This window comes from Nicotiana sylvestris, chromosome 1 (assembly GCF_000393655.2).
Source record: "Nicotiana sylvestris chromosome 1, ASM39365v2, whole genome shotgun sequence".
In the NCBI taxonomy this organism is placed as follows: domain Eukaryota; kingdom Viridiplantae; phylum Streptophyta; class Magnoliopsida; order Solanales; family Solanaceae; genus Nicotiana; species Nicotiana sylvestris.
The window spans coordinates 162,736,215-162,763,573 of NC_091057.1; the positions used below are offsets into that span (position 1 = coordinate 162,736,215).

At 39.2% G+C, this 27,359-nt stretch overlaps 1 protein-coding gene and 1 non-coding gene across 2 annotated transcripts; both read right to left on the reverse strand.

Annotated features, from left to right (window-relative positions):
* Window positions 1-3,960: 3,960 nt before the first annotated feature.
* Window positions 3,961-26,118, reverse strand: LOC104239270 (CRS2-associated factor 1, mitochondrial). The gene is made up of 6 exons (XM_009793865.2): window positions 25,517-26,118; window positions 24,081-24,208; window positions 23,637-23,862; window positions 23,437-23,564; window positions 4,581-4,900; window positions 3,961-4,474 (listed from the first exon to the last, which is right to left on the reverse strand). The coding sequence occupies exons 1-5, from the start codon at window positions 26,082-26,084 to the stop codon at window positions 4,688-4,690; spliced, it is 1,263 nt and encodes a 420-aa protein (XP_009792167.1). The 5' UTR covers window positions 26,085-26,118; the 3' UTR covers window positions 3,961-4,474; window positions 4,581-4,687.
* LOC138882066 (small nucleolar RNA R71) lies at window positions 9,479-9,585 on the reverse strand. The gene has a single exon (XR_011403540.1). It is a non-coding gene; the product is annotated as a small nucleolar RNA R71 (small nucleolar RNA).
* Window positions 26,119-27,359: the final 1,241 nt, after the last annotated feature.

Here is a 27,359-nt window from a genome sequence, read left to right on the forward strand (position 1 = left end):
CAAGCAGTCCGAGCTGTTCTACCACCCTCGACCTGATAATGTTGGTCGAGCTACCTGAATCCACAAGTACACATTTAATTTGAAATATATTTACAAGGAAAGATATTACCAGTGCGTCGTTGTGGGGATGAGACAAGGTCTCGGTGTCCTCGTCGTTGAATATGAGAGCATCCTCGGGTATGTAACCCCGAGTTCGCTTTTCTCTGGTGATGGATATTTTTGTTCTTCTGATCATGGGTTCTTATGGGGCATCGATGCCTCCCAGATCATGTGGATGACATGTTGTGGCTCATTTGTTTCGTTCTTCTTGGTCGCCTCTCTTTCCCGGAACTAATTTTTGGCCCGGTCGTTGAGGAATTCTCGGAGGTGACCTTTGCTGAGTAGTCGGGCTACTTCTTCCCGGAGCTAGTGGCAATCCTCGGTCATGTGACCGTGTGTGCCATGAAATTCACATGTTAAGTTATGGTTCCTTTGCGAAGGATCTGACTGTACAGGCCTCGGCCACCTGGCGTCTCTGATCTTACTGATGGCGAACACGATATCTAAAATATCGACGTTAAAGTTGTACTCCGACAAGTGGGGTACCTTCGCCGACCCTAAGTGCCTATCGAACCCGGCTCTGCTGACGAGTCCCCGAGGGTTCTGTCCTAGGTCTGTTCATTGATCATTCCGGGGTATGTTATGCCTCGGGGTGTTTTTTCTATCTTTGGTGTATGGTTGGTATCTCTCTTTGTTCGGCTTCGACTCATTCGCCAGAAGCATGTTTGGGTATACCGAGCCCGATGGGGCTCCTAATTGTTCGTCCTCGACCCCGATCTTTGATTGGTATCAGTTGTGGACGTCCGACCAAGTCATGGCAGGATATTCAACCAGATTCTGTTTCAGCTGCTTTGAAGCCACCGAGCTTCGTTCATTCAAACCTTGAGTGAATGCATGCACTGTCCAGTCGTCAGAGACTGGTGGTAGTTCCATTCGTTCCATTTGAAAGCGAGATACGAACTCTCGTAGCATCTCATTCTCCCTACTGCTTGATCTTGAAGACATCGGATTTCCTTGTTACTACTTTGATGGCACCGACATCTGCCTTTATGAAAGAATTTGCCTGCATTGCAAATAAGTCTATAGAATTAGGAGCTAGTTTGTGATACCACATCATGGCCCCTTTCGAGAGTGTTTCCCCAAACTTCTTTAGCAGGACGGACTCGATCTCGTCGTCCCTTAGGTCGTTTCCCTTCACTACACAAGTGTAGGCAGTGACGTGCTCGTTGGGGTCTGAGGTTCCGTTGTACTTCGGAAGCTCGGGTATTCTGAACTTCTTTGGAATGGGTTTTGGGGTCGCTTCTTGAGGGAATGACTTTTGCACAAATTTGTTCGAATCTACACCTTTCAGAATCGGGGGTGCGCCTAGAAATTGATCGACCCTGGAATTGTAGGTCTCTACCTTCTTGTCATTGGCTTCTATCTTCTTCTTTCCCGACTCAATCCTCTTTGTGAGGTCCTCGAGCATCTTTACGATGGCGGGTTCGGCTTCTGACCCGTTGTTGATCTCTCTGGTACCTGCTCGGCTGAGGGAGCCGTCCCCAGTGCTACCGTGCTGGGAGTTTTCTGGTGATTTTGCAGCTGAGCAATCGCCAGCTGTTGTGCCTCTAACATTTCAAAAATAACGTGAAGGCTAACCTCTCGTTCTTCCCTAGTTGGGATTTTTGGACTTCTTTTTGATCTCCTTGATGTACGCTACTGTTAGTGTGGGAGCTTATATCGACGTGTTGGGCATCGCGTGAGACCGCGTTCACGGGAATAGGTTCTGGTGCATTCTCAGGGAGTCAGGGTTTCGTGGCGGTACGCCAACACCTGGAACATCCACACCATTCTCCCCATGGTTCTCAAGATTGTTGTTTACTGAGTTAGACATTTTTGACCTGAAATCAAAGATCTTGGAGAAGAAAAAGTGTGAAAGGTAACCTGCGTTATGTAGTTAAACCAATAAGAAAACAATCACTATTACTTTTAGCCCCACGGTGGGCGCCAAACTGTTTACCGTAAAAATGGTAATAACAATTAAATTTGATCTTGTGGTTCTAAAAATACGTGATCTATTTTTATGATAGTTGTTAGGCAATGAATGCTAAGGAAAAAGATTAGAAGGCAAAATTATAGCTTAAAAACGATGTGATAGTTAAACCAGACGGCTGGAGATCGGGGCCTCGAGCTGTCGTGTATGAGGCCTCGGGGTCGAGTCGGGTGGCCGACTTCAGGCGACCGAGCGGAGATTAACAATTATGAGAGCTACGGTGGTGGCTCTTTATGATCAGTGATAAGCAATAAATAGAACACAACGAATATAAGCAATAAATGGAAGTAATGAGACCAAGAGAATATGTTTTAGAGCAGAGAATGTTCTTGTGTATTCAATATTGAGCATCCGACCCCTACAAAATGATAAGGATCCCCTTTATATATGAGGGGGAATCACAACATAGTACAAATACATTTATTACAAAAATATGGAGATGGTACAACCAATTAATGCCATGATGCGGGCTTAGACTAGCATGACATACTTTGTTGGCTCTAGCTACGCGCCTTGTGAACTTCCCACTTTTTCACCATAACCGTTGATCTATACTGCCCCGAGGTCGGGCGTCGATAGCCCTCGGGGATGAATCTCGACCATAGCCTCGAGCCTTAGGGAGGTAGTTTCTTCGAGGCGCCTTGGTGACCGTAATATCGGACCGCCGATTTTTGCCGTATACAGTAATAGCACTAATAATTAAACTACATGGACCAAGAAAATATGTCGTACAGAAAGAAATATTTTGTTAGTTCAAATAAACACCCTCCAAGAGTAATTGTTACCATAGAAAAATTACACGCGTTAGAAAAACATGAACAACATACAATCAACTCTCTGATAATTTACATGTAAAAGTTGATAGTTTCGGAAAACTAATACAATTCAGCTAATCAGCTTGGTTCCAAGTGCCAAATTTAATAATTTGATAAATGTTGATTTGAAAAAATATATGTTAAAATGCTTCTATTGTTTGAAATGCCACGGATATCTTCAGTTGTTTTCCATAATTTGATCACTGTATGATATTGCATTAACATTTACGCATATATCTAAGAAAAATTACAATGTTGAACCTATTCAATTTAAATTCAGAATCCTAGCTTCTGCAAGTCGCTATCTAGTAGAGTCTATGATACAAAATTGAGATGACACAACTGTGACCAAAATAAGGTTATCTTGCTAGATAAAGGTTAGTTATCGTGTTCAACGAAAGTTCATTTATGGTAGAGGGGTTATACGACATAAGGTTATCTTGCTAGACGAGAGGGATTGCTTTGATGGTAAGCAACCTCCACTTCCAACCAAGATGTTGTAAGTTCGAGTCACCCCAAGAGCAAGGTAGAGAGTTCTTGGAGGGAAGGATGCCAAAGGTCTATTTGGAAACAGTCTCTCTACCCCAGGGTAGGGAGGGTAAGGTCTGCGTACACACTACCCTCCCCAGACCCCACTAGTAAAATTATACTGGGTGGTTGTTGTTGGGATATACGACATAATAATTGAAATGACTAAATGAAAGATACAATTTTTGTACGTGTGGCACCCTCAAACGTTAATCAGAAGTTCATAGTCCTACTTTTATCAACATGTCAACGTTAACCTACCAGCTCACATAATCTGTTAACCCCTTCGACGTTACCATTTTTCGCGTGGCAATTTTTTTAGCAAAGAGAAACCCCACACGTAAAGCAATTGATTTACTTGAATTATTCAAAACCAGACAAATTTATTTGTAAAAGGAAACTTTCTTCGTTTAAAAAAAAGTTATGGTAGAAGCAAGGAAACTGCCACACTGAATCTTGGTTAACAACTTTCAGATACAAAGGGCGGTGAATGAAATTTTTGGCCAAAAGAGCAAGAACAAGGTTTCCCCGGGAAATAACAGTAGGTGGGAGAATTCTCACATTCTTTAATCACATTAACATAATAAGTTAATATAGTTTGATGTAAAATCCAGACAAACATTATTCCTGAGACATATGGGTAACATCGGGATGTGCATATAAGATAGTGATTTTAGGATCTGATTGCATTGAGATCCACCAAGAACATTTGTCAGGTTAGTATAATACTGCAGGAGAAACTTCCACCTACATTGGCAGGAATTGGGACTTAAATAATCACCATAAAGTAGCAAGCAAGTGTGACATTATGAACTCCTGGCAAAACCATGTGCGAGTCAATATATCTACACCTATTCCAAGTTGCCAATCCCTACCTTTTGAGGGATGCAGGGGCTGGTAATTTTCCAAGTTTTTGAAGAGCCAACACTTGAGATGTGTTGCCACACATGAGACTCTCACCCAACAAAAATACATGTTATCTATATACAATGAATGACAGCGAAGTGAATTTTTTTAATCATGCATATCTTGATTCTTCCCTAAGATCTGCAAGTGTTCTCTGTAAATAATATCAAAACGTAGTCAGATACATCTTTAGACAAGAATATAAAGATGGACATATATCTAACTATTCCTTATTAAAAAAAGAACATATAAACCATTACCTTGCATTTGGTCGTTGTATTGTATATTGTTACTTCCTTTGGCTTGACTTGCAGTAAATATAACTGCTTGAAGCCAACAACATTTAGATAATTTATCAATGGAAGATCTAATCACTATCGCCAGAATCATAATCACTGTCACCAGGAATTCCTTTTCTGCTTTCGTTTTCTTCCTCACGATTATCAGAATCATTATTTGAGTCATCAAATGGTTCTCTTTCTGTAAGGAAGAACCCATTCGCAGAAGGTTCGTAGTTTTTACCCCTCCATACCACGATCTGCTCTTTATCGAACGTTACGAGTATACAAGGGACCAAATCCTGCCATGACATAAGGTAATCCACTCAAACATAGTCTTAGTAGCAAGCTATCACTATATCATCCACATGGATATCAGAACATTCTTTGAACATCAATTAAATTTTGGTCTTAAAAGCATGCCAATCACTATGCTTTCCAAATGGATATCACAGCATTCTTCCAAATATCTGGCCCTTCTAAGTTGAGGTCTTTATTTCAAGTAGCAAAGCAAGTAAACTGAAGGAGGTAGACAACCAAACTAATATGCAATTAACTGCAGTTCTAGGAATATTAACACACCACTAAATCAAGGCAAAGAACTCTAAAAGTAAACAAGTAGAAGATGAGTGATGACCATGATTGTTTCATCCGTTTTTTCTGATTTGGTAAATTCACCCCTCTAAACCCCCATTCCCAGGGGCCAAGAGTGGTTTTCACCACTTTCTTCCTTGGTGATTCAGACTCCTAAAGAACTCTCACCACTAGAGCAACCACCGCTGGTTAACGATGAAGATAAATAAATTAGGGCAAAGATCAATTGTTCGAAGAGGGGAAAAAAATGAAAAGAAACAGAAGAGACATTAATAGCGACATAGCACAGGTACAAAATGAGTACTGTTACCAGCTTGAGTCTGCCAACAAAATATGAAACTTCTTTTTTTACCAGCATACAATAAATGTGACTATTCTATAGTTGAATTAAAGTGAATATTTCTTATTAATTCTTGATTTATTTACTTCATTATTGGAAAAGAATTTATCAACCAATGTATTTGTTGATTCAAGAAAAAAATGGCTGTTTTTCCTGGACTCAAGACTGGATTAGCCAGGTGGACATACGGTCCACGAATCGAAAACCTGTCTCCATATCAAGTTCTCCGTGTATCGTACTGGATACTTGGTAGGTATTCATAGTCCGAAATAGTTTATGATCATTATCTATACTATATTAAAAGCACGAAGGCCATTAGCGTAATGTCGTTTGCCTTTTTTGCCCTTTAAAAATAGGGTTCACATTGGACAAGATAATAATTTAACTATTTTTTTAATATTTGGGTAATCAAATAATTTTTTTCTTATTAAATTTTTTCTTAGTTGATCTACGCAGAACTCCTAATTATTAGGAATTAGAGATTGAGTAAGATTTTACCTCGCAATTTTCTATAAATTAGGCCAAGTAATAACATCTTACTTTTAAGTTTCTTTCACGTATAAGTTATGGTAAATAAAAATTTTGATTCTCATAATATTCACGAACTCTCAAAAAATATGATTTTTAGGTGGTTCATATAAAAGAAAAGAGGCCAACAGGCCAACGAAAACTAACAAAACAGAAGTTTTTTTTTGAGCAAACAGGAATATCTATATCTATATCTATCTATCTATATCTATACTATATTAAAAGCACGAAGGCCCTTAGCAAAATGTCGTTCGCCTTTTTTACCCTTCAAGAATATATTTTATATTGGACAGAGTAGTAATTTTAGTTATTTTCCTTATATGCAGGAATTGTCATTAATTATTTTTCTAATATTAGGGACAAACATTTAATTAATAGCCCAAAATTTAGGACTTTGATATGAGAAATCATATAATTATCTTTTTGTTGTGAAATTTTTTGTTTAAGAGTCCTTGACGTGCTCTATTTTTTTTTTTTTTTTTAAAGTTTTAGGTTTAGTGTTATTTATTTTCTTTTTCTTTTTCAGAACACCTTTTCTTCGTATAAGTTATGTAATTTGATTATACAATGAGCTACAATAATTTATTCATTTTCTATAACAACAACAAACCCAGTTTGATCCCAGCAGGAGGGGTCTGGGAATTTATTCATTTTCTAATCTGTTTAAAATAATTCATATAGTATTTATTATTAATTAAAAAATTAAATCGGTTGCATTCTTTTTTTTTGAAAACAAAATTATTATTTTCTATCAATTTGTTATTCCTGTTTGAGTCTTCTAAAATGAACTAGGGAATAACTTTTCAAAAAAAAAATTCAAAAAATTCTTATGTTTTTAAGGATTATATGTGATTGCTGAAATTGAAAAAGAAGCATGATAACTTATGAATTTAAAATGATTGAATTAATAAATTTTTAGTTAAACATATTGACTAATGATTGAGAACTTGTATGAAGATTCATCATTTTAGGAAAAATAAACTTTTATTTATCACTCAAACATAATATTTTAATATATTATTTATACAGTATTTTATAGTTCTTTCTTATTGAGATAGTGTACACGCGCAATTATAAGACTAGCGAGAGATTAAAAGAGGAAGAGTACAAGAGTTTTTTCCTTGACAGGCTTTTTTTCAAGAAAAATCCTAAAATAGTCCCTGCAGTTTGGGTTCGATCAAAATGGTCCATAACATACAAGATAACCACTGATAGTCCTCCAAGTTCTTAAAAGTACTGAAAATTTAATCCATCCCAACAGAACTCATATCCTTCCGAGGAAAAATGCCAAAGGTAATTGATGTTAGGCTAGAAACCCGTGTTTTAGCCATAGTATTACATTCCAATTACTGCATTTTTACGTATGTTTGAGCTCAAATGATAGTGAATTACACTTAGTACGTGTTATATGCCTTGCAGGAGGTGATCCTGAGCTCAAAAGTTAATTTGGAGCTAAATTGATCAATCCGGAGCTTTGAAGTCTGAGTAAAAGCCCTATACATTAAGCCGGGATCGTGTTCAGAGGTCGTGTACCAAGTCTGGACGTTAAACGAGGACGAAATAAGTTCACTCCGAGGAAATTACACTGCCGCGCCGCAAGGTGCGACGCTGCAGTGTAAAAGGCTGCCTGACAAGAAAAGTGAGAGGTTGCAGACAAAGTCCTTTAGCGCGGTGCATGGTGCGACGCAGCTGTACATTTTTTACAGAGCCAAGTCTTATTTCGCGCAGGAAAGGGTGTTTCGTATGGGCCCGACCCTACTTGATATAAATACATATAAAAACGCTATTTTGAGGACTTTTGACATATCTTAGATCTAGGGAGACTATTTTGGAAGGGAGAAAACATTTGGAGCAATTTCCGGAGGAGATTAGCATCGAATTCTTCATTCCTTCATCTTTATTTTGTAATTTAATTATGCAAATTATTTCGGAAATTGTTACTATGAGTATGGGTAGCTAAATTTCTAATCTAGGGTTTTGATGGAACATGTTGAAGGATGATTTTCTCATTATGTTAATAAAAAAATTTGCCATAGTATTATCTCTATTTGTTCAACTACATGCTTATAGTTGTTGATTGAAAAGGCCCTCAATTAACTGTTCCTATTTAGTGTGGATTACTCGGGAGATAGTTCATATTTAGGTAGTTGTTGAACATCAACACTCCTAACGTATATGAGGGATCAATACGAAAGGGTTTAAAGGTGGGATTAGGGATAATGAAATCTTGGATGCGATCTAAGTGAGTTGTACTTAAAAGCTAGCTAGCGTAATTCGGGAGAATATGTCTAATATATTGTTGTAATTACTCGGGAGAGAGTTACGACAGTTAGAGTGTTCATGATCGATAGAGAAAACTTAGGCGAATTTATAGCAAACATAGCGGAAAGGATTCCGACAACAGGGGAAATCAGCACCTTAAATCCTTCCAATTCTTGTTTCCAAACCGTTCATAGTTAGTTCTTAATTACTGCATTTTCATTTCGTAATATTTAGTTAGTAAACACTGTTACTTAAATGTCCCCGAAGATTGAATACGTGAATTTCTGTGAGTTCAGCTGTGATTGATAGGTTAATTCCCTGTGGGATTCGACTCCGGACTTGTTAACCGGAATATATTTGCAGCGACCGCTTTGTTTTTTTTATAAGGCATAGTTGGGCGTGATCAAATTTTGGCGCCGTTGTCGGGGAATTAACGATGTTATTGATTGCAGTTAAAAAGAAGTGCAAAAATTCTTAGTGTAGTCAATTTTCTTCAATTTAAACTGATTATTGAAATTCTAACGTTTGTAGTCGTGGTTGTTACAGGTGCATGCCTAGAAACTCCTCAAGAACTAGAGAATTATTCGAAGCATTATCAAATCCTGAGAAGGTGTTCAAGGCATTGAACCATGCAAACAGGAAAGGCAAACAACAACAGAACTCGACCGAAAGAATTGAACCAGACATGGAAGACGATAATCTAAACAACAGGGACAACGTGAATGACCCAAATAGCAGAAACAACGCAAATGATCCAATCGATCGAGGTGTGGCACCTTTTGTGACAGAAGCAGCACTATATGACTGGGCACAACCCACAACTGACAACTTAGCAACTGCTATTGTAGTCCCTCAGATACAAGCAGATTCATTCCAGATCACAAATAACATGCTACATCTGTTACAGAACAAGGGACTACTCTCTGAGTCATACGTTGAAGATCCTCAGCAACATCTAAAGAACTTCTTCTCAATCTGTGCCACACAGAGACAACACAATGTGACACCGGAAGCAATACGTTAGTCGTTGTTTCCATTCTCAGTGACAGGAGCAGCCCAGACTTGGCTTAATTCACTCCCTATCAACTCCATCACTACTTGAGAGGAATTAGTCAAGCAATATTTGAGCAAATTTCATCCACCCAACAAGACTTCTCAACAAATTGATGAGATATTGAGCTTCAAACAGAGACCCACTGAGACGCTGCATGAAACGTGGGAGAGATTCAAGGGTCTCTTGGTTACATGTCCACATCATGGCATTCCAGAGCAGGTGTTGGGGCAGAGATTTTACATGGGTTTAGCAGATACTTTGAAAGCTAATGTTGATGCTTCGGCAGGTGGAGCATTTTTTAGCAAGACATTCAGAGAGAGCAAGATCTTGCTTGACAAGATGGCACAAAACTCAGGATGGACAACAAGGAACGCTTCCATCACTCTTGTGGTTCGCTCAGTGGCTCTAGACTGAGCTAACTCCATAGCTGAAAATATGGCTACTCTAATGACACAAATGAGCATCCTCACCAAAAAGGTTGAAGAATCAGGCCAAAAGCGGCAGGTACACATAGTTGATGCAACCAATGGGGGTCTATGTACATCATGCATTAACCAACCATATGTCTGCTCATGGAGTGTTGAAGGTGATAGTCAACAATATCAGGAGAACATGAATTATGTGGCCAACTACGGGGGACCGAGACCAGGTGGTCAGAATTGGGGTCAGCAAAATCAACAATACAGACAAGCTCAGCAGCAGTACAATAACAACAATAATCATAGGGCTATGCGACTAGAGGGGCAAATGGTGCCTTACCAAAGGCAACAAGGATACAACCAGCAAAATCAGCAATACAGACAAGCTCAGCAGCAGTACAATAACAACAATAATCATAGGGCTATGCGACTAGAGGGGCAAATGGTGCCTTACCAAAGGCAACAAGGATACAACCAGCAAAATCAGCAACAGGCTTATCAACAACCTCAACAACAACATATTGTGAGACATCAAGATGGGTTTGCTAAACTCGAGGGTATGATGCAACAAGTGATTGGGACCACCGAAAAACTAGCTGACAGAGTAGACTCACATGAGTCAGCGATTAAGAATATTGAGATCTAGTTAGGATAGATTTTCATGGCCCTAAATAATCGTCCTCATGGGACACCCAAATCAATCCAAAAGAGCAGGGCCTGAAGCAGCTGATGGCAGTGAGTCTCCGAAATGGTAGGGACTTAGATCTGGAGCAAGAAATTGCTCCCAAAAGCAGGTCGACTGAGACATTGGTGCCAGTACCCATTGAGATAAATGATTCAGCAGGTTTAACTAAGGTGACGGTACCAAATGCGCAAGAAAACACCAACAACGAAGAGGTGGTTGAGAAAGAGACTGAAGCTTCACCGGAACCGACAGTAGAAGCAGTGCCCGAATAAGAGAAAAACCAAATTACAGGGAAGAAGCGACCTCCAGCACCATTCCCACAGAGATTGGTTAAGTATAAAAAAGATGAGCAGTACAAGAAATTCTTGGAGATGTTGAAGCAGATTCAAGTAAACATTCCATTAATTGATGCTTTAAAGGAAATGCCTGGGTATGCAAAGATGATGAAGGACTTGATGTCCCGCAAGTTCGACTTCCAAGACTTGGCCACGGTTACACCGACTCAGACCTGTAGTGTTGGTGTAACGAGACCCATAGCTGAGAAGTTGTCTGACCCAGGGAGTTTCACAATCCCTTGCACAATAGGCAACTTTGCATTTGCTAAGGCACTGTGATCTGGGAGCAAGCACAAACCTTATGCCCCTAGTTATCTACAAAAGGCTAGGCATTGGAAGAGCTAGACCCACGTCTATGCTACTACAGTTGGCTGACCGAACTGTAAAAAGGCCCTCGAGATTCTAGATGATGTATTGGTGCAGGTTGGGAAATTTGTGTTCCCAGCAGATTTTGTCATCCTTGATTGTCGGGTTGACGAGGAAATTCCCATAATTTTGGGGAGACCATTCTTGGCCATTGGGAGGGCTTTAATTGATTGCGAAACTGGAGAGCTAAAAATGAGATTAAACGATAGAAGAAATAACATTCAACGTGCAGAAATCTATGCGCAGACCCAGTGAATTTGCCAATTGCTCTCTAATAGACGCGGTGGATGTAGTGTTGGAGGAGGACGATGCAGCATTGAACATTAAAGACCCTCTAGCAGCCTGTCTCATGAACTTAGACGAAGCTAATGGTGAAGACTTGGCAGAGTGGGTACTTGCTCTTGAAGGCCAGGGTTTTTGGAAAAGGGAGCTTGAATTTGAGCCTTTGCACTTGGAGGAAAGAAAAACTCCTCCGGCTAAATCGTCAATAGAAGAGCCACCAAAGCTGGAACTGAAGTCATTGCCATCATCTCAAGCATGCATTCTTAGGACCTAACTCAACTCCACCTGTTATTATCTCATCCAGTTTGTTAGATGTACAGGCAAAACAACTTTTGCAGATACTAACTGAGTGCAAGACTGCAATTGGATGGACCATTGCAGACATTGGGATCAGCCCGGCCTTCTGTACGCATAAGATTCTGCTGGAAGACGGGCACAAACCTTCCAGAGAACATCAAAGAAGGCTGAACCCCAACATGAAATAAGTGGTGAAAAAGGAAGTGATTGAATGGTTAGATGCGGGAATCATATTCCCTATCTCTGACAGCAATTGGGTCAGCCCAGTGCAGTGTGTACCAAAAAAAGGAGGTATGACGATAGTGAAAAACGAGAAGAATGAGTTGATCTCTACACAAACAGTCACAAGTTGGCGAATTTGTATAGACTACAGGAAGTTGAACTTGGCCACCAGGAAGGACCACTTCCAACTGCCATTCATCAGATGCTAGATAGATTGGCAGGGAGGTCTCATTTTTGCTTCCTAGATGGGTACTCAGAGTATAATCAGATTTTCATTGCCCCAGAGGATAGAGAGAAAACGTCGTTCACCTGCCCTTACGGAATCTATGCTTTTCGGCAAATGCCGTTTGGCCTATGCAATGCACCCGCCACATTCCAAAGGTGCATGATGACCATCTTCACAGATATGGTAGAGGAGATAATGGAGGTTTTCATGGATGACTTCTCAGTGGTGGGGAATTCATTCGATGATTGCCTTGTGAACTTGAGGGGAGTGTTGAAAAGGTGTATCGAGACTAATCTGGTACTCAACTGGGAAAAGTGTTGTTTCATGGTACAGGAAGGTATAGTCTTGGGGCACCTAGTGTCAAGTAAAGGTATTGAGGTGGATCGTGCAAAAGTTGATGTGATAGAAAAGCTTCCACCACCCACATCCGTCAAAGCAATCACAAGTTTTCTTGGGCACGCCGGTTTCTATAGGACATTTATAAAAGATTTTTCCAAAATTGCTAACCCCTTTGTGTAAATTGCTTGAAAACGATCACCCTTTTGTGTTTTCTGATGACTGCAGGGTAGCTTTTGAGGAATTAAAGAAGAGACTAGTGACAACACCTATCATAGTTGCCCTCAACTGGGAGCAACCGTTTGAGCTGATGTGTGATGCGAGTGACTACGTTGTGGGAGCAGTGCTTAGGAAGCGAAAAGATAAAATCATGCATAAAATATACTACGCAAGCAGGACGTTGAGTGGAGCCCAACTAAATTACACTGTGATCGAAAAGGAGATGCTGGCAGTGGTGTTCGCATTTGACAAGTTCAGGTCTTACCTGATAGGCTCAAAGGTAATTATTTATCCTGACCATGCTGCTCTCAGGTACTTAATTAAAAAAGAGTCAAAACCGCGCCCGATTCGATGGGTGCTATTGCTGCAAGAGTTTGATTTGGAGATCCGTGACCGAAAGGGAACGGAGAACCAAGTAGCTGACCATTTATCCAGGCTGGAAGGAGCTGAAAAGAAGGCTGAGGTAGAAGAGATTCTGGAAACTTTTCTAGATGAACTACTAACCATGAGTCTCGCGGAAGCGCCATGGTATGCAGACATTGCAAATAACCTGGCGAGCGGTATTGTTCCTTATGACCTTTCCTCTGTTCAAAAGAAAAAGTTCTTTCGTGATTGTCGCATGTATTATTGGGATGAGCCTTATCTGTTCAGGATTTGTGTTGATAACATGATCCGGAGATGTATCCCCGAGATAGGCTAGTCTTCTATTTTGCAGGCTTGTCACGTGTCACCATATGTTGGGCACTTCGGGGGAGTGAGGACAGCTGCGAAAGTCTTGGAATCGGGGTTCTATTGGCCAACACTGTTCAAAGATGCACATTTATGGATAAAGGGGTGTGATGAATGCCAACGAACCGAGAACATTTCCCGCAGACATGAGATGCCCATGAACCCAATTCAAGAGGTAAAAGTGTTTGATGTATGAGGGATCGACTTCATGGGGCCATTCGTCAGCTCATATGGCAACAAGTACATACTCGTCGTCGTGGACTACGTATCCAAATGGGTAGAAGCTGCAATACTCCCTACAAATGATGCAAAGGGGGTAATTGGTTTTCTGAGAAAGAACATTTTCACCCGATTTGGCACCCCAAGGGCAATAATCAGTGGCAGACGCACTCACTTTTGCAATCGAGCCTTTACAAAGTTGTTGGAGAAGTATGATGTACGCCACAAGGTGGCCACCCCATATCATCCACAAACAAGCGGGCAAGTAGAAGTCTCGAATAGAGAAATAAAGAATGTGCTGACTAAAATTGTGAATGCAACTAGAACAGATTGGGCAAAGAAGTTAGATGATGCACTTTGGGCGTATCGAACCGCTTTCAAAACTCCAATTGGCATGTCGCCGCCATAAAAGTTGGTGTTGGGAAGTCGTGTCATTTACCCGTAGAGTTGGAGCATAGAGCTTGGTGGGCGTTGAGGCAGTTAAATCTTGATATTGAAGCCGTGGGCACAAGTAGAGTAACGGAGTTGCACGAGCTAGATGAGTTCAGATATCACGCCTTTGAGAGCACAAGATTGTATAAGGATAGAATGAAGATGATACATGATAGAAATATTATTGAGCAGAATTTCAAACCCGGAGATACGGTATTGCTATACAACTCAAGACTAAGGTTATTTCCGGGCAAATTGAAATCACGATGGTCAAGGCCATTTCGTGTGGTTGAAATTCACTCCACTAGTGCCATAGAAATTGCTGCGAAAAATGACTCTTGCACATTCAGAGTCAATGGGCACAGGTTGAAACATTATGTGGGCATGGATGAGGCAAAAGGAGTGTCCGAGACCATATGACAGAGCCTCCGATATTGAGCGTACCTTAAATGCGCTTACCTACGCCGTGCCGCGACATTAAATCAGGCGCTTGTTAGGAGGCAACCCAATTTTTAACCTCACTAGACTTGATTGGGTAGGTACAAGCATGAATTGGACATAAAATAAGTACATAATAGAGTTGGGGTGCAACCCGTAAGCTAAATGTCGAAAATAAAGTGAACTCTGTGAAAAATGGCCTAACACGCCGCATGGGGCACCGTGCCATGCGCCGCGCTAGGCCAACCGGGTCTGAGAAACAAAAGTGCATGGGTCTGATAATTTACACTGCCGTGCCGCATGGGGCGCCTCACCCTGCGACGCGACAGTACATAATAATAAAAAATTTAAAAAAATATTTTTTTCTTTTTTAGTTTTCCCTACTAACCCGTTCAGATAAACCCCACCCCACCCTTTTTTTTTTATCTTTTCTCTTTCTTTACCCAAACCAAACGCACAGACCTTCCCCCAATTTCCCAATCTCTTTTCTTCTTCAATTCCTTTCCCACACACACCTCTCACCCTTTCCATTCATCCTCAAGGTAAGTTTCTCTACTCTCATCTCTTTTCTTTGAGTAATTTATTGTAGTTGAGTAGTATTAGTTTATTTTGAACTAAGCCCTAGGTAGTGTAGTTGTGCTAAATTTTTTCTTTTGTTTAATTTCTTTGCTTATTTTGGCCATGCGTGGTGCTTAACTTGTGGGGTTTCCATTGTGCTTCTAATTGTGGAAGAGTTTTTATGTCTTGAGGCTTATAGAATGGTTTGATGGTGAAGTTGGGTGAAGGTGCCTTATGGCCTAAAATATGTGGAATATTTGTGCAAATTTGGAGCACTTTGTGCCCTTGTTACATTGTGGTGGTTGTAAGATGGTTGATTGGTATGGTTGTGTAGTAATCTTGGAAGAATTAAAGTTGAAATTATGAAGTAACTTTGGTGAATACCATGTGTTTGATTAAATGCCTCAATGATATAGAAGGTGACATTGTAGCTTAGTAAAGGATAATTGTTATGAGATAAGGTGGTGCTAGGTGCAATTGGAATGTTCGATTCATTCTATGTGCTTGTGTAGTGTTGTATTGTACTTTCTAAAGTTTGTTAGTAGTGCATTAGTATAACTTCTTTTCTTTCTCTTCATAGTTACTAGATTAGCTTCTTAATTTTGTATTTTCAGATAGTATAGTCCATGCTTTTGTGGTTGTACTATTATGTTGGCGGTTGGGGGGATTGTTGATTGCTTGTGGCGCACTTCCAATGGGGTAATCTGAGTCCCTGATATACATTTACTTGTGAACATGCCAATAACATAAGTGTGGGGTGGACGGGTGGTTACCCCGTTTGGTCTTGTTTTGGTTTTCGTGTTGTGGCTAATATTGTTCAGTCTTGTGCAGGTATAATGTCTCGCCGCTCGAGCAAACGCTCTAACACTGCTTCTTTTGAGGTTGCTTCTAGTAGCCGTCGTGGTGGGAGACGTGCATCTCCCCCCGCCCCAGTAGAGGAAGAAGAGGAGCGCATTGACCTTGATGCGGATGAGGTGCCAGCATGCAAATATGGTATATGGGTTGTCCCCACCCATGCTCAACACTGGTTTCAGACATTTGTCCCATCGGTGAACCCGGACCCTGACGTTGCTATTGACGATGGGAAGTTGCCCCGCAAATATGGTGAAATATACAACAACATTCGGGCTTTGGGTTTCGACAGTCTGTTCCATCCGGGTGATGCGGTGAATGTGAACCTAGTCAAAGAATTATATGCTAACTGGCAACCTGAAGCCAGCCTGGATACGGTTTATGAAGTGCAGGTAAGGGGTAAAGTGATTTCATTCTCCTCCCGGGTGACCAATCGGATTATGGGATTCACAGAGCATTCCCACAAGCTCTTTTAGAGAGTTGGCCAGACTATCCGACTATCCGCCGCCTGTTATGTGGCGCTAACTCTTCTGCCGCATGGACACAGGATGTGAATGAATTCCACAAGGACATGAAGAAGGCAACATTACAGCGGCCAGCCAGGGTTGTTTTGCGGTTGATTAATGCCAAGATCACACCCACTCAAAGTGACACTGATGTCCCCGACTGAAAGTGTGTTTGATCTATGCCCTGTTAACTCGGATGCGGTTCGATCTTGGTAAAATCATGCTTGAACATGTCTATGGGAAATGTTCCCGGTTCGTTGGCATTCATCACACCCCTTTATCCATAGATGTGCATCTTTGAACAGTGTTGGCCAATAGAACCTCGACTCCAAGACTTTCGCAGTTGTCCTCACTCCCCCAAGTGCCCACCATATGGTGATGCATGACAAGCCTGCAAAATAAAAAACTGGTCTATCTCGGGGATACATCTCCGGATCATGTTATCAACACAAATCCTGAACAGATAAGGCTCATCCCAATAATACATGCGACAATCACGAAAGAACTTTTTCTTTTGAACAGAGGAAAGGTCATAAGGAAAAATACCGCTAGCCAGGTAGTTTGCAATGTCTGCATACCATGGCGCTTCCTCGAGACTCATGGTTAGTAGTTGTTCATCTGGAAAAGTTTCCAGAATCTCTTCTACCTCAACCTTCTTTTCAACTCCTTCCAGCCTGAATAAATGGTCAGCTACTTGGTTCTTCGTTCCCTTTCGGTCACGGATCTCCAAATCAAACTCTTGCAGCAAGATCACCCTCTTTCTGCTATCACTCAACAGTGGTTGGGGTTGACGAGAGGGGGACAGCTGCCACCCGATGAGGATGTGAACTCCATTCCCTCAGATGATGAGGAGTATTTGAGCACCTTCGAGGGTGCTGATGATTAGGCCTTGGGCCTCACGGAGTCACCTTCTTTTCACTCTTGATTTGTCTGTTTTGCATTGGGGACAATGCAATCTCTTAAGTGTGGGGTGGGGTGCTCCTATTTGATTGTACTTGTTTTTTTTATTTTGCCAATTGGTTTTGTTTGATTTGTTTCTTGTTTTCATAGATATTGTGGTCTGTAAACTATAATTCTGAATTCTATTGGTATGTAATAGCTAGTAATTAAGTGTTTAGTCGACTCTTCCCGACGATGGGTTTCGTCGATTGGTTTCTTGAGGGAGATGAGTCAAAAGAAGAAGAAAAAAAAAATATATATATATATATAGGGTTTTGCTAACTTACTACATGGTTGTAGTAGGTTAGCATTGTATACATATTTGATTTGCCCAAAATGCCCCCATTATTTACTGCCACTACATTAAACTTAAGGGCATTTTGTCCTTTTACAAAAAAAAATTCACATTTCATCTCTACATTTTCCAAAAATAAATCCCAAATTTCCAGAATTCTTTCCCATAACCCCTTCACCTCTCTTCTCTCCTCTATCTATCCATAGTTGAAGAAGAAATCAGGGAAATGGAGTCATGTATATTTGCAAAGATGAAGTCGAAGAAAATTCTGAGCTCCGTGTTTTACTTTCAACGTTAGATTTGCAAGCCCAACTAAATCTTCCATGAAATTTCACCTAAATTGCCCTAATTTTCATGTTCCTTAAAATTTGATACCGCAAAAATGTCTGAAATATGAAGATCAAATTTGAGAATTGAACACATAATTAAGGCTTCAAGATTGATCAGTTCCAAACTTCTAATTGCATTTCGTTTTGTTAGAATGAGCATCTTTAGTTGATTGCTCTGTTGCAAGGTTGAGATTCCAACGTAATTTTATTTTTAAAATGCAAAAAAATATGAAGATAACCCCGAAAAAATGCTTCTCCATCTAAACCATCTTGAACAATTGCTGTTTTTTTTGGGCGAATTTTTGAGAGATGCAGAAAAATAATTATCTTTAGTTTTCTTATTCAGTCACTCAACTTTTCTCTTTCAAGAGATAGCTGAAGCTGCCTTGCGCTACTGTGTCGAGAGAGAGATCGAGAGGGGGGGGGGGCTTTTGGATGATAACAAGGAGTTGTCTGCAATTTTCTTATTTTGTTTTGATAAAATGACACAATTACATATGACATACCAAAGAACTTAGAAGAAATGGCAAGGTTAATTTGGGCAAATCAAATATGTATACAATGCTAACCTACTACAACCATGTAGTAGGTTAGCAAAATGTGTGTGTGTGTGTGTGAAAATCCAAAAATATGTCTTTTATTTTAGTTTCTTTTTAGGTAATGTAACAATTCCCCCTTGGTTTTTCTTTGTGCCGCGGTTCTTTTCCAAGGGTTTTGCTTGAACCGGGTGTAGTTAGATCTTTTTATTTTAAGAATTAAGAATCTTTACTCATGAAGCTAATTTAAAGGATCAATTTCCCTTAACTACATATGCCTTGAGAGTGGTAAGTGCCTTAATTGTGACACCTAGGCTCAATTCTTGACTATTAAATAAGTGCCTTAAATTGTGTAATTATAATTGTGCTTAACGGTTTTGGCTAGAGTGTCTTGATGAGTCCGATCTTGAGTGAGTTATGTGTCATATGTGTGTAAGATTTTGTATTATTCGGTGCATTGCATTTGATGTCTAGAACTTGCCCCGTGTATTTGCAAAGCGAAATAGTAGTTTTGTTCAGTCTTGGAAATGATATAGGCGTTTCTTTGTTGAACCAGATATGTATATTTTACCTGCCTAATATTATGTAACGTAGTTAACCCTTTTGAACCTGTAATCCTGTTTTTTAGCAACCACATTACAAGTCTTACCCAATTGTTTGAATTGACTATATATTTGAACCCTTTTACCTCTCATGAGCACTTGAATTGTAATGAACCTTGAAAGGATTAAAGTGTGGGGTGACTGGTTTGGCTTTTGAGTTGAGCTAATGAAATAGGGAGAAAGATGCATTGTTTTGAAAAAGTAAGAGTTACTTGAATTGAAAAGAGAAAAAAAAGAAAGGAAAAATAGTTGTATTGCTGTGAAAAAAAAAAGGTATATATTCCTTGATAAGTCATGACTCTTAATGTAATTGTGCTTAAAGAAGTATGGGGTAATATACATTGATGTGAAGGCAGAGTTATGGTTTGACATAAGTATGGGATTGAATGTTAAAATGTATGTATTAAAGTGCTTAGGGAGGTGTAGCCACTCTTATATCTAAATGTATCCTACCGCCCCTCAGCCTACATTACAACCAAATAAAGTCCTACTTCATCCTAGACTGAATGAGCTCGATTAGTAGAGTAGTACACTACAGGCAAGCCTATGGTGCATCTTTTGTGGCATATGAATATTATTTCTGAGAGTGAGTGAATTCTTTCTATTTTGAGTTCCTAATTGTTCTTAAATTTTATTGTGTATGGAACTACACTCTTTTGTTGTGTGAGGGCACATGATTCATGAAGGAAGGTAATGTCATTGACCTCTGTGTTAGAGTAAGTGGGCGAGTGACTAATGCATGGTATTTTTGAGTCGAATCTTGAGGGTGGGATATTATGATAAGGTGCTCAGTCTACTTTAATTATTCTTGGCATGGTGTATCAGGGAGGTTGTTTGATGAAAGGCTACCCTTAGGTGTAGTGTAGTTCAAATGCTCTACGACGAGCAATGGTCTAAGTGTGGGGTGTTGATGTTAGGCTAGAAGCTCGTGTTTTAGCCATAGTATTACATTCCAATTACTGCATTTTTGCGTATGTTTGAGCTCAAATGATACTGAATTACACTTAGTACGTGTTTTATGCCTTGCAGGAGGTGATCCTGAGCTCAAAAGTTAATTTGGAGCTAAATTAATCAATCCAGAGCTTTGAAGTCTGAGTAAAAGCCCAATACATTAAGCCGGGATCGTGTTCGGAGGTCGTGTACCAAGTCTGGATGTTAAACGAGGATAAAATAAGTTCACTTCGAGGAAATTACACTGCCGCGCCGCATGGGGCGCTGCAAGGTGAGACGCAACAGTGTAAAAGGCTCCTGACAAGAAAAGTGAGAGGCTGCAGACAAAGTCCATTAGCGCGGCGCAGCTGTACATTTTTTACAGAGCCAAGTCCTATTTCGCGCAGGAAAGGGTGTTTCGTCTGGGCTCGACCCTACTTGGTATAAATACATATAAAAATGTTGTTTTGAGGACTTTTGACATATCTTAAACCTAGGGAAACTATTTCGGAAGGGAGAAAAAGTTTGGAGCAATTTTCGAAGGAGATTAGCATCGAATTCTTCATTCTTTCATTTTTGCTTTGTAATTTAGTTATGCAAATTATTTGGGAAATTGTTACTATGAGTATGAGTAGCTAAATTCCTAATCTAGGGTTTTGATAGAACTTGTTAAAGGATGATTTTCTCGTTATGTTAATATAAATTTGCCATAGTATTATATCTATTTGTTCAACTACATGGTTATTGTTGTTGATTGATGGGCCCTCAATTAACTGTTCCTATTTAGCGTGGATTACTCGGGAGAGAGTTCATATTTAGGTAGTTGTTGAACATCATCACTCCTAACGTATATGAGGGATCAATACGAATGGTTTAAAGGTGGGATTAGGGATAACGAAACCTTGGGTGCGATCTAAGTGAGTTGTACTTAAAAGATAGCTAGCGTAATTCGGGAGAATATGTCTAGTATATTGTTGTAATTACTCGGGAGAGAGTTACGACAATCACAGTGCTCATGATCGATAGAGAAGACTTAGATGAATTTATAGCAAACATAGGGGAAAGGATTCCGACAACAGGGGAAATCAGAACCTTAGATCGTTCCAATTCTTGTTTACAAACCGTTCATAGTTAGTTCTTAATTACTGTATTTTCATTTCGTAATATTTAGTTAGTAAACACCCAATATGTTACTTAAATATCCCTGAAGATTGAATACGTGAATTTCTGTGAGTCCAATAGCTGTGATTGATAGGTTAATTCCCTGTGGGATTCGACTCCGGACTTGTTAACCGGAATATATTTGCAGGGACCGCTTTGTCTTTTTTATAAGGCATAGTTGGGTGTGATCAGTAATCTCTTATGTTTGGAGCTTCACTCAAAATAGGCTTTAATATAGAAGGTCTACTAAGTCTAGACAACTATATCTCGAGATGTTTAATTGGGAGTTTCCCTATAAAGCCCCACTCTACAACAACAACAACAACCCAGTAAAATTCCACTAGTGGGGTCTGGGGAGGATAGTGTGTACACAGACCTTATCCCTACCCCGAATGAGTAGAGAGGTTGTTTCCGAAAGAACCTCGGCTCAAGAAAACAAAAGGACAAAAGGAGACAATATTAATATCACTATAGAAATCATAGGAAAAATAGGAACAACATGAAATCCAGAAGAAAGATGCAAAGCAAAAGCGTTAGCTAGTAAATATGTCCTGCATTGAAAAGTGAAATAGTAAGACACAACATTGTCACTAGCTATCTTACTCAAAAACCCTACCAGACTAGTTTCACAAAGGTACGAAGTAAAGTAAGACTCGTCTATCTCCTAACCTACAACCCTATAACAGCCCCACTCTCTTTAGATGAAATTGGAAAATCACAGTAGAATTGGACAGAAAACAACACTTGGATCAAATTCAGTGGTGTTCCTCTTCATATCTGGTCCAGAAATTTCTTTGAGGGGGGGGGGGGTCACAACTAGAGGTGTTCATAAAAATCCAAACCAAACCGACCAAAAAAACCAATACTTTTTGGTTTGGTTTAGTTTTGGTTTTGAAATTTAAAAACCGATCAAATTTGGTTTGGTTTTGGTTTTAATAAAAAAACGAACCAAACCGAATATAGGAGTAGCTATTTTAAATTTATTATTACACCTATATATATGTATACTTTTATACAAAGTTTCAAAAAAATTATAGTAAATGTTAATCGTTTGCACTTTTAGTACAGGTCTTTACCTTTACATTCTAGTTTGATTGATAGTTTTCTTTTGTTAAGTGTAAGAATCTATTTCATGTTAAAAATAGTATATTTTTAATTGAGTCCTTAAATTATTTATCACTATTTGATTCAATTATCATCAATATATCTTGGTAAATAATAGATTTCTCAAAGGGCAATTGATTTGATAGTGTTACGTTGTAAATGTGGTCGCCGAAATATGTGTTTGGTAGTGTATGTCTTATATTTAAGAAAAAACCGATAAATAACCGAAAAAAACAAAAAACCGACATAAACCGAATCAAGAAAAAACCGACTTAATTGGTTTGGTTTGGTTCTAATATTTGAAAAACCGACTTACTTGGTTTGGTTTCTTTTTAGGGAAAAACCGATCCAAACCGAACCATGAACACCCCTAGTCACAGCCATTGACCACTGCAAACAGTGACTGAAGCTTTGTTGAATGGGCCAGGATCCAAGTTGAATCTCCCCTCATAAAATCCTCAAATTTGTCGATATCGAAATCGGGGGATCTATATGGGCCATCCCTGTTTGGGCGGAATCATGCCCCATATGCTCACAAATTCCTTCTAGATCAGCTTTGCCTATTGCAGCAGCCAGCAATGTCACTGGAAAAGATACAATAAAGCAAATGCCTCTGCTTGACCCAAGAAGCACGGGGAAGGGCTCTTTTCATGAATTGCCAATAAAAGAGACCCGCATGTTCAGACTATCTCTGGGTGGAGATTTAAAATTCAAATCTCAGCAGTCGAACCCCAATGGATACTAACCCGGGTTTTCTCTTACTGCAACCATAAATAAGCCCCATACCCCGCCACATAAAACCCAAACCTCAGGCCCATCCTCTATTAAACAATTGGGTCAATAAGGTTTGGAGCACCTTATTGGCAAACCAGGGAGTCTAGATTTCAACAAATAAATTATCATTGAAAATAACTTGTATTTAAAAGAATAACAGAAACTACACCTCTTCTCGTAAATCATAGTACTCCACAAGAAAGATACAAGAAAAACTATAGCATGAACAAGTACAAGTCCAACACAAAATAGAAGGGGGAAATTCTTACCCTCAGTTTGCAGCCTATTTTCTTGTAATCACTCTTTGGGAGGCCTTTACAATCCATCCGAACCAGCTCCTCGGTGAGAAAAGCATCGCGTACCATCGGTACAAGACTGCCATAGTAACCATTTTTGGCTGCATAGTAGCATACATTTCACATACCAAATCTAGATGACCTCATCAAACACAATTGACAAGAAAGCATACCAAGTTTTGTTAATGCCGGAACAGCTAATCCATTTTTTCTCATTTCCTTGGTTTCCTCGATGCTCAAGCCATCAATAGTAGTTTTTATAAGCCTAGGATATACAGGCTCATGAGGTTTCCACAGCATTAAGGGGATAACAGGCCTCTTCTTGGGATGATAATTCCTTCCTCTATAGAGCACAAGTAAACCACCATGTCTGTGGATGATTTTACCAAATGTCTTATCCTAGGAGACATACAAGAATCCACATTACTAATCAAAGGCACAGCACAACATAAAAAGGAGATTCTAAGTTGAGAGAACCATATTTTTTGGAGAATAAACCCCATAAACAAAGTAAACAGATACCTGTTCAAGCAACTTAATTCAGAAGAAGAACAATAACATGAAGGGATGAAGAAGCAAAGAAAGTGGATGTCATTGAATTTGAAGGACGGAGATACCTCCAACTGAGTGCAAACATTCTTCATATCAACTGTAGGCACGCCCATACATTTTATTCTTACAGCTTCAGCATGTTTCCAGTTGTTATGAATATCATTCAACATGTTATGTGTTAAGCCATCTCTCCCTGCAGAACAAAGATGAAAAATCAGCAAACAGGTATTCCAATCATGTGCTATCATAATCCCGCTATAGAAACTTACATCCAGTGATATTCAACTTCGTCTCTCAATAAAGTAGAGAAGGAAAGAAGTGTTTGATGCCATTGTCATTACAAGGCTAAGATCCTAATGCCAAATGGAGCACATCACATCACTAAATTTCCCAGTGTATGACAGAAAATATAAATGCAAATAGCAGAACTCAAGCGTGGTTTGTATTATAAAAGAACACGAAGGTGTTATGTGTAGCAAGCAGTTTTTACAAGAGCATATGACGACTGAGTTACTGATAAGAATATGCATAGTGCCTTAATTACTAAATTGTTTCACCAAATTCCCTCTCCAAATATTAGGCAACGCACCACTTTTCAGAGCCTCCCTGAGTTTTTCCTAAAAGCCATTACTCAGAAAATACTTTAGTGATTATTGTTTAAAAATCTTCAACCATATAGGATTAAAATTTAGCCCTAATAACACATTTGATTCATCCTGTTCTCAACTCCCTTTCTTCAAGATACACGGTGAGTTGATTCCTATGTAAAGCATTTCTATATGCATCTAGATGGCAGCCATACCAAAGCCATCAGAATATCAACATTGATTTCTTTGAATAATCTAATCATGTATGCTTGGCAAACAAGTTTAATGCAGTTTAAATTGTCAAATTTTCCAACGGAATTACGAAATGATACTAATTTTCAAGTCGTACATGTGCAATCATGCCACTACAATAAAAAGTTAATACCAAACCCAGCTGAGTACCACCTTTAAGTCAGCAAACCACCCCAATCTGTGTGCAGAATTTCACCACTTCCATTTAATGCAATTAGAATATGCAATGATGTAAACCAACACCATAAGGGTCTTTGGCATCTATCCCGTGGCATAGCAAGTAAGTGCGAAGGTAAAGTACCTATATTTACTTTCTCAGCTCCACTTAAATAATTTTGCAAATCAGATATTACATAATAACAGTAAAAGACAATAAATCAAAACTTGCCTCATCCAATATAGTACCTTAACTTTGAGTCTAATCAGAAAAGAAATGATCAACCCAATCAATATTATGCTTCAATACTAAACTAGTTCTAGTCAGTAGTCATTCAACTACGTTAGACCCATTTCTTTCCAATGCAGGTATTATATAATTTGTCTAATCAAAAAATAAATGATTATCAATCAATCAACTATGCATTTGGGTCACCTATATGAATCTTCTACAATCGTTCTGTGGAATCACAAAAGAAATGTTTTTTATATAAAAAAGTGAATACCCAAATTGACTTGGCGCTTGGTTTTATGCCTCTGGCATGTTTCCGCAAGAGCTTTTCTCTCAGCATTCGTCAAAGGCTCTCCTTGAATTCTCTCTCTCATAACCCGCCTCTTCTCCTCCACAGTTTTCTCATCTTCAGCAGACCCTACTTTTGGGTCAACCACAGGCGCACAAACTCCAGTCCACACCCTATCCAACTTTCCAGGCCCAAAAGGTGAGTACTTAGGCTCTCGAAGCCCAATGGGCCGCACCTCCGTACTGCTCTCTGTGTAACTGAAACGGAAGTCGAATGGCAACCTGGACTGAACCGGTTTCTCGCCGGTCCGGTCCAGTGATGACGGCGGACGGTATCGGGGTTTGGGCTGCTTTTTGGATGGTGATTGAGAGTGGGGTTGAGTGGAATTAGGGTTTTGGGGTTTAAGGGAAGGTGGGGGTACGAAGGAGTATTTTGAGTAGAGATTTGAAGAAGCGGTGGTGGTTGTCGCCGCGGGGGCGGCAGTGGAGAAGAGGTGGCGCGTGACTGAGAGTGGGAGAATTTGCTTTTTCTGGCGGGAGAAGAAGTGGAGCATTGTGCCGGGGCAGAGGCATTCGGGTTAATTCCTCTCCTAATATAAATGAGGAGATTTGAGCGGTAAAAATCAAAACGGTCCCTTGTGTGTAGGATCAAGTTCAATTTTGGTCCTTTATCCATTATTGTAAACATAAAAAGTCCTTTATGTTTATAAAAGTTTGACACTTTTGATTAAATCAAGACAAAGAAAGGATAAGATGGAGGGTCTCCAACGGAGTAGAGTAATAGTTTGTTTGGCCAAGTTGGAGAAATCAGCTTATTTTGAGAAGTATTTTTTTCAAAAGTGCTTTTGAAAAAAGTACTTTTGGAGAGAAACAGTTTGTGTTTGGCTAATCAGCCTAAAAAGTAATTTTGAGAAATAATTTGTGTTTGGCCAAGCTTTTTAGAAAGTGCTTTTAAGTGTCAAATTACGAATAAGGACATGAATAGATTTACTTAATAATTAATATTATAAGTAAATAAATAATCTCAAAAATTTGTTATTACATGCAATAATTAAAAAAATATCATTTTATTTAAGTAAAATATGAAAATAAAATTAAAAAGTACTTAATTCTTTTAACATAAGTTAAATATATTAAAATTCCTTCAATAAATATAAAAGTATCCACCCCTGAAGTCACTATATATTAGAAAGTTTTCCTAAAAATAAGAAGAAATATTTATAAATTAATATCCTAAGTATTAGGTTTAAGGGTTATTTTGGTATATACTTTATTTTGTTAAGGTATTTTAGGTAAGAAGAAAAGCCAAAACTGTTTCTACTTCTGCTTTTGGAAAGAAGCTACTTTTTTCTGTTTCTCTGAAACTGCTTCTGCTTCTTCCCCAAAGTACTTTTTCTTCCCCAAATAAGCTTGGTCAAACACCTCAAGCTCGGAAAAAAGTGCTTTGGAGGGAAAAACACTTTTGGCCTTTTGAGAAGCTTGGCCAAACAGGCTATAAGTGTGTGAAAAAATTCTTCGAATTCCTAATTTGAATGGTTCCCGTCTAGTTCAAAGCTTATTATTGTAAAAATATGAATTTAATGGCGACCCACCTCATCGATAAAAAGAGTGATAAAGATTCAATATGAATTTGACAGACTCTTTTGCTCTCATGACGTTAAGTACCATTTAGTCCATTCTGATTTTAATAATTGACACAACCAATAGACTAATTTGACATTATAAAAATTAAAAATATACGAGATTATATCGAAATATCATCTCGTAAAGGCACTACTAATAGATAACAAGGAAAGAGTCAATAATGCTCAATCTATTCTCCACTTTTT